At 47.6% G+C, this 7,543-nt stretch overlaps 3 protein-coding genes across 3 annotated transcripts in view; 2 read left to right on the forward strand and 1 right to left on the reverse strand.

Annotated features, from left to right (window-relative positions):
- ACOT8 (acyl-CoA thioesterase 8) overlaps nt 1–5,115 on the reverse strand; it is a 16,687-nt gene extending 11,572 nt beyond the window's left edge. Inside the window, exons 1-2 of the mRNA XM_017541256.2 lie at nt 4,898–5,115; nt 3,153–3,289 (exon numbers count right to left, since the gene is read on the reverse strand). Of these exons, the coding sequence (XP_017396745.1) occupies nt 3,153–3,289; nt 4,898–5,025 (265 nt within the window). The 5' untranslated portion in view covers nt 5,026–5,115. The remainder of the gene's footprint in view (nt 1–3,152; nt 3,290–4,897) is intronic.
- ZSWIM1 (zinc finger SWIM-type containing 1) overlaps nt 1–7,543 on the forward strand; it is a 48,351-nt gene that overhangs the window by 18,972 nt on the left and 21,836 nt on the right. The window lies entirely within an intron of this gene.
- ZSWIM3 (zinc finger SWIM-type containing 3) overlaps nt 5,297–7,543 on the forward strand; it is an 18,588-nt gene continuing 16,341 nt past the window's right edge. The window contains exon 1 of the mRNA XM_017541242.2: nt 5,297–5,690. Coding sequence (XP_017396731.1) covers nt 5,536–5,690 — 155 coding nt within the window. The 5' untranslated portion in view covers nt 5,297–5,535. The remainder of the gene's footprint in view (nt 5,691–7,543) is intronic.

Genomic DNA, 7,543 nt, shown 5'->3' on the forward strand with positions numbered 1-7,543 from the left:
AAAAAAAAAAAAAAAATTAATTAACATTCTTTCCTGGGCTTTTGGAAAAAGAACTAATATGATAAATGACCAAGGACCAACCTTCCCCTTCCCCATAACATCCCTTATTTAAAAATATAGTTAAGCTGGGTGTGGCTGATAATCCCAGCACTTTGGGAGGCTGAGGCGGGCGGACCACCTGAGGTCAGGAGTTCAAGAACAGCCTGACCAACATGATGAAACCCCGTCTCTACTAAAAACACAAACATTAGCTGGGCATGGTGGTGCACACCTGTAATCCCAGCTACTTGGGAGGCTGAAGTAGGAGAATCACTTGAACCCGGGAGGCACAGGTTGCAGTGGGCCGAGATCGTGCCATTGCACTCCAGCCTGGGCAACAAGAGCGAAAAGCTGTCTTAAATTTTAAAAAAAGGCCAGGCCCGATGGCTCACCCTGTAATCCCAGCTCTTTGGGAGACCGAAGTAGACGGATCACGAGGTCAGGAGATGAAGACCATCCTGGCCAACATGGGGAAACTCCATCTCTACTTAAAAAAAAAGCCACACACACACACACACACACACACACACACACACACAATTAGCCAGGCGTGGTGGCGTGCACCTGTAGTCTCCACTTCTCAGGAGGCTGAGGCAGGAGAATTGCTTGAACCTGGGAGGCAGAGGTTGCAGAGAGCTGAGATGGCACTTCCACCTGGCTGTCGGAATGTGACTCCGTCTCAAAAAAAAAAAAGATATTAAAAAGAGATGGGGTTTCACCATGTTGGCTAGGCTGATCTCGAACTCCTGACCTCAGGTGATCCACCTGCCTTGGCCTCCCAAATTGCTGGGATTACAGGTGTGAGCCACTGCGCCTGGCCAAGAAACACCATTGGTTTTAATATCTCATACAGCTGGCAGAGTCATATCACAAATTGATGAGAGCTCTCCTTTTTGCCTTGCAGCCAGGAATCTCAGAACTAAATGTTGTATGAAACTGCAATATGTCTTAGCCAAATTTTTTGACAGGGATGATTTCTCCCAAATCCCATTACCACCAGCCTGATGTCCTTTGACTTTTAATATTCTCATAGTAGCTACCAATCATTTTAGTTATCTTGCAGCCTTTCAAGACACAGGCAGGGGCACAAATAATAATTTTTTTTTTTTTTATAGAGACGGAGTCTCACTCTGTCACCCAGGCTGGAGTGCAGTGGCACAATCTCAGCTCACTGCAACCTCGGCCTCCCGAGTTCAAGCAATTCTCCTACCTCAGCCTCTGAGTAGCTGGGACTACAAGCGCACGCCACCATGCCCAGCTAATTTTTTGTATTTCAGTAGAGATGGGGGTTTCCCAGTGTTGCCCAGGCTAGTCTTGAACTCCTGAGCTCAGGCAATTGGCCTGCCTCGGCCTCCCAAAGTGTTAGGATTACAGGCGTGAGCCACTACACCCAGCCAAATAATTATTAATTTTGAAATGGTAGCTTGGACATGGCTCATTTCATGCTGCTCCTAGATGGAGCATTTCCAAGAAAGAGGACCTTTACCCCAGAACCTGGGTTGAGTACCCTGGCAGCTCTCCCATGGTTTAGAATTATTGCCCAGTTTGAGAGAAGCAAAGAAGTAGGAAAGAGTTTGGCACTTGAAGATACATAAACCAAGTTCAAATCCTGGCTCTGTCTCCCTGGGCACTGTGGGAGCTGGTTCCAAACCTCTTCGGGTCCTTAGGTAAGAATGATGGCAGGAATGCCTGCCACCCATGTTTACTTATGAAGACCAAACAAGATAATGCACACAACTATCCCCTGTATCATGCAAATTTTAATTATTCCTGTAAGTTAATCATCAAAAACTAATAATATTTATTGAAAACCAGATCATGCCAAGCCCTGAACTAGGTAACTTTACCTGCAAAGACTCACAGAATTCTTCCATCACAGGACAAAGAGATTCAGAGTTCAAGTCATGCTACCACCCCCACAAAACAAAACAGCCAGGTATTTCACTAGGCTAGAAGGATTACAGTATCAAAAGGCTGGTACTTATAACCAAATTAAAGAAACAAAGCACATATTTACTCCCAACTAGTGTAAAGATGAGAGCCTGGTTGAGGCCATGGTAAGTATTCAAATACTTTATAGCAGTGACTGGGGGAAGGGTACCAAGCAATACTCCCCAGGGATGAGGAGTAAGGGACATGGGACAGTATGAAAAAGTTTATTTACTATTACAAGGATAACTTTCATATTTATAAAATGAAGGGGGAAACCCTACTATTTTCTTAATACAAATCACATACGGTAAGGGTCCACAAACTCTTCTCAGCTGAGGATCCACACACAACACAGTGACTATTAAAACTGGGGCATCTGCTCTAGGGGTGAGAGGGAAGGAGAAAAAATGGTGAGTTGTTTTTTTTTTTAAGCATAGGTTTTGCTTTTATTTTCCATTGATTGAGACAAGGTCTCGATTTGTTGCCTAGGTTGGTCTTGAACTCCTGGGTTCCAAGAATCCTCCCCTCGTGAGCCCCCACACATAGGTTTTAAGTGATTTTCATTATTGACCCCAGAGCTATAAGAAGCTGTGAAGATCATCCCACTAAAATACCCCTGGTCCTGCCCTCCTCCATTTCACAGGTGAAGTAAACCAAGCCTTAGGGCGGGGAGCTAACTTCACTCAAGGCCGCATGGTAAATTACTGACAAAGCTGAAGCTAGGCCCTACATCTTTGGTTTGTTTTTATTGACCCTATGCTCAGTTGATAAAAGAAGCCTTAGATCCCTTGATTCTCAGGCTGGTGCCCTCTTCTCCAAGCCAAGCTGCCCTACCTCCGCACCTCTAGCAGAGGTTATAGCACCCTGAGAACCTAGCACAGCCCTTGGCATCAGGAGCTATGTTAAGAATGAAAGAACAAAAGTCCCACAGGGAGCAGTTAGGTGACAAAGTCTTGTGTCATTAAGAGCCAGATATCAGGTACCCAGTGAGTCCCAGCAGGTGTGAGGTCCAAGGCTCTTTGTTAGCCCCAGAACTTGTTCCACCCTAGAGACCTCTTAGTGTCCTCCGCCCCTCCTCTTGTCTTCCAGTCTCCCTCTCTTTCTTTTAACCTCAGCCTTCAAGGCCAGAAATGGCTGCTGGGCCACCAGGGCTGGGTTGGGGCAGGAAGTAGGGGGTTTACCTGCCCGAACAAAGTAGCAGTGCAGGGAGTGCACGTGGACGTCTTCACTCACAGACTTGGCTGCAGCCACCAGGGCCTGGCCCACGATCTGACCCCCAAACAGTCTCTTGGAGGCCGGTACCCAGTAATGCCTTCCTCTGTAGGGAGAGGGGGAAAGAGGGAAAGACTTGAAACTGGGCCAAATTATACTACCCTAGATGAGCCTCTAGCACATGATCTCTTTCCCTTTTTGGGATGTCAGATCCCTTTGAGACTATGGTAAAAGCCACAGACCCTTTCCCCAGGCAAACATCATTCTGCATAAAAATCCTCTGGGCCAGGCGCAGTGGCTCACACCTGTAATCCCAACACTTTGGGAGGCTGAGGCAGGTGGATCATTTGAGGTCAGGCGTTCAAGACCAGACTGGCCAACATGGTGAAAAACAGTCTCTACTAAAAATACAAAAATTAGCAGAGCATGTTGGCATGCGCCTGCAGTCCCAGCTACTCAGGAGGCTGAGGCAGGAGAATCACTTGAACCCGGGAGGCAGAGGTTGCACTGAGCCGAGATCACACCACTGCACTGCAGCCTGGGTGACAGAGCAAGACTCTGTCTCAAAAAATAAAATTAAATAAATTATAAATAAATAAGTAATAAAAGCCCTCAGACATCAAGTCTAACTCCTTCAGTGTACAGATGAGAAAACTGCAGCTTGGGCCCAGAGATGAAAATGCTTGTGTAGTATATAGGCCCACTGGAAGCTGAAGAATTATGTCTCCAGCCTCCCACTTCCCAGCCTTTTGGCATTTTCTATAGCAATGAATTACAAACAGCCCTCCACCTGGCAGGTGGCTCTTGCCTGTAAGCAATCCCAGCACTTTGGGAGGCCGAGGTAGGAGGATCGCCTAAGCCCATAGGTTCAAAACCAGCCTGGGCTCCAAAGTGGGGCCTCATGTCTAAAAAACAAAAAAAAGTTAGCTGGGCATGGTGGCACCCACTTGTGGTCCCAGCTACAAGGGAGGCTGAGCCAGAAGAATCGCCTGGGCCGGGGAGGTTGAGGCTGCAGTGAGCAATGTTCGTGCCACTGCACTCCAGCCTGAGCGACAGGGCCAGATCTTGTCTTCAAAAACAAAAATAAATAGCCCTCCAAGAAGTTACTTATAATTCCGGAAGCCGAAGGCAGGGAGATCAAAGTAAGATAACCTCCAATAAAGCCAGAAGAAGCCTTGTTCAAAGCTGTTAGAAACACTTGCAGTCAAGAACTTCAATGATGCTGGGAAGGAAACATGCTCAAGCCTCAGGATGAGTAATGAGATGCCAGATGCCAGACCCACCAAATGGTACTGGGGGCGGGATATTGTGAGAAGAAAAGGATACTGAAGACGCAAGATGCTGACGCGTCTGTTTTAAGCCTGATCGATCAGCTGTGTGCCTTTGGGCAAATCACTGCCCTCTCTGGGCTAGTTTCCCCGTTGAAGGCTTAGGGCAGGCTGACGAGTAGGCTCTCTCAGGTCACCACTATATTTGCTCAGATCTCCAGGATTTCCTAGAGATGGGACTGCGCAGACCTCGCGGTGCGGAGAGGAAGGGAGGAAGCCAGGGCAGCAACAGCTCTGTAGGGGGCGAGTTCTCTCCTAATCGTGGCAGAGCGTGCATCCCACGCAGAGCCATCCTAGTCCCGGAGCCAGGGGCCCCGGGCGGCAGCAGTTGAGACCAAAAGTCTCTGCCGTAAAGGAGGGGATGCTGGGCAGGAGCTGCCGGCTACCTGAAGAGATCCTCGTCCAGCGGCTCGAGGTTGAGCACGCTCGTGACCAAGACGCTACGGAGGTCCCCAGGGGGATCGCCGCGACCGCCACAGCCCTGCCCATCTTCTGGGGTCTGCGGGGATGACATCTCGTTCAATGTTGCCGGCCCTGCACACCCGCTGCGCGGAACACGCCGGAGACATGCACAAAACCTGGTGCTTCCGGCAGACTGCTTTAGTAACCGGAATTCTCCTGCAGACCACTGGTAGGTGGAATCTAGGTTATGATTGGTCAGAGATCCTGCCAGTCTTCTGGTGGGTGTGGCCCTCTTTCTCTAACAATTGGAGAAAATGAATGCCAATCTGCGTATCCTGTGTGTGACTGGATGTGTCAGTGAAGGGGCGGAACCTCGGGACTAGATAATATGGACTGAGTGTCATTTCCCCTGTCAGATAGCAAAGACACCCCCTTCCTCTTGTAATGCGGTCAGTCCTAGGACTCCTCCTGAGTTCCAGAATAGGCTACCCAGTTAGGGCGGACCCTTAAGGCGTTCTGGGCCCACGGCAGCCTGTAAACCCTCATTGTGTGACCTTTGACCCCTGGTGTGATATTGGGCCCGGGCTGGGACCAGCCCTTAGTGTGGGTTGTGAGGGCGGCCATGGAGCTGGGCAGCTGCTTCAAGACCTATGAGGACTTCAAGGAGTGCTTCAGCGCCTACAAAAGGGAGAACAGGTGCTCCTTCATTCTCAGGGACTGCGTCTCCGTCCGCTTCCACAACCTCAACCATGGCACCTCCATCCGCGAGGACATCCTGTAAGGGCGGGCAGGGCGGGGTGGGGCGGGGCAGGAGGGGCAGGAGGGTGGGGAGGAGGCTGGACCTCCGGAGGGCTGCCTGGAGGAGGAGGGGATGCATTGGCAGGCATTGGTCTGCGTGGCCATTCATTTAACAGGCACTCACTGACCAGCTGCTGTGTGCCTTGTGGAGAGAGCTAAGCCTCCACGGCCATCGCTTTTTGACCACCCACTTCACTTTCACTCCATTCACAGGCTTTTCTGGAATTTATAACTGCAATTTCTCCCATATTGTTTTGAGAAGCTGCAGTAACCCAAGCACACAGTATGGCCTTCATAAACGGATAAAAACACCTTGGCGATAATTTCCTTCTTCAGTCTCCTCTTTACAAAACAGTCACATGGTCATTTGAATGTTCGTTCATTCATTCGTTTATTCATTCATTCATTCAGTTTTTCGTTCTTATATATTTTTTGAAACAGGGTCTCTGTCCCCCAAACTAGAGTGCAGTGGCACGATCATAGCTCACTGAAGCCTTCAGCTGCTGGGCTCAAGCGATCCTCCCACCTCAGCCTCCCAAGTAGTGGGACTAGAGACACATGCCACCATGCCTGGCTAATTTTTTTATTTTTGTAGAGGCTGGGTCTTGTTACGTTGGCCAGGCTGTTCCCAAACTCCTGGACTAAAGCGATCTTTCAGCATCTCAAAGTATTGGGATTATAGGCATGAGCCACAGCACTGACCTATTCATTCATTTTGTAAATGGCTTTTGAGCTCCTTATATTAACCGTTTTTCAAACACTTTCCATGTGCCAGGCAGTGTTCTCTGCTTTATGCATGCTTTACCCTGCAGGGTTTTTTTTCAGAATTGTAAATAAATGTTATTTTTCCCATTTGACAGATGAGAAGATTTGACAGATGAGAAGTCAGGCTTAGATGTTAAGACAGAGGTTGAAAACTCAAATGCCTTCAGGGTTTAGGCGAAACTGCCTATGTAAGAAAGTTTTAACTTTGAACTTTACTTTAAGAAAAAGAATGATGAAATAGCAACCAACACCAGGTCTTTGTGCTAGGAACGACAGAAGTGTGAATTGGGCAAAATGGAGAGCAGATGCCATCTAATCAGCTCCAGCTGATTGCTGCCATGTGAAAATAAAGATCTAGTGTTGCCAGAATTTTGGTCAAGAGTTGTCAGAAATCCATACTTTATGTGTATTTTTCCATTAAAAAAAATTGAATATCACCAGGCATGGTGGCTGACGCCTGTAATCCTAGCACTTTGGGAGGCGGAGGCGGGCATATCACGAGGTCAGGAGTTCGAAACCAGTCTGACCAATATTGTGAAACCCCATCTCTAAAAAACAATAAGTAAGTAAAAAAGTAAAAATTGATGCTTCTGAACCACAGTTCTTAAGTTAAAAAAAAAAAAAAAAAAGAAAGAAAATAGAGAAAATAAAATAAAAATTGAATATCTATTCAAATTTTAACTCAGAGCATGTGGGCCAACTCAGAGTTAAAGCATACCTGAGTTTGAGACTTGGATTGGGATGCTTGGCTAAAGCTCCTCAATTAGAGAGCCAGGCTATATTCTTTCCACTATTCTGAAGTCCAGTGCTATGCTGGGTATAGATGACATAAAGATGAATTAAGTGTTCAAACTCTCCCTAGGGAGCTAGAATAAACTTGAACTCAAGCAAACTTGCATGTGATAAATGCTTTAAAAGGAATGTGCAAAAAAAAAGACTGGGCATGGCGGCTTACCCCTATAATCCTAGCTCTTTGGGAGGCCGAGGCGGGTGGATCACAAGGTCAGGAGTTCGAGACCAGCCTGGCCAATATGGTGAAACCCCATCTCTACCAAAAATACAAAAAA

Source organism: Cebus imitator, unplaced genomic scaffold (assembly GCF_001604975.1).
Source record: "Cebus imitator isolate Cc_AM_T3 unplaced genomic scaffold, Cebus_imitator-1.0 Scaffold132, whole genome shotgun sequence".
Classification (NCBI taxonomy): Eukaryota; Metazoa; Chordata; class Mammalia; order Primates; family Cebidae; genus Cebus; species Cebus imitator.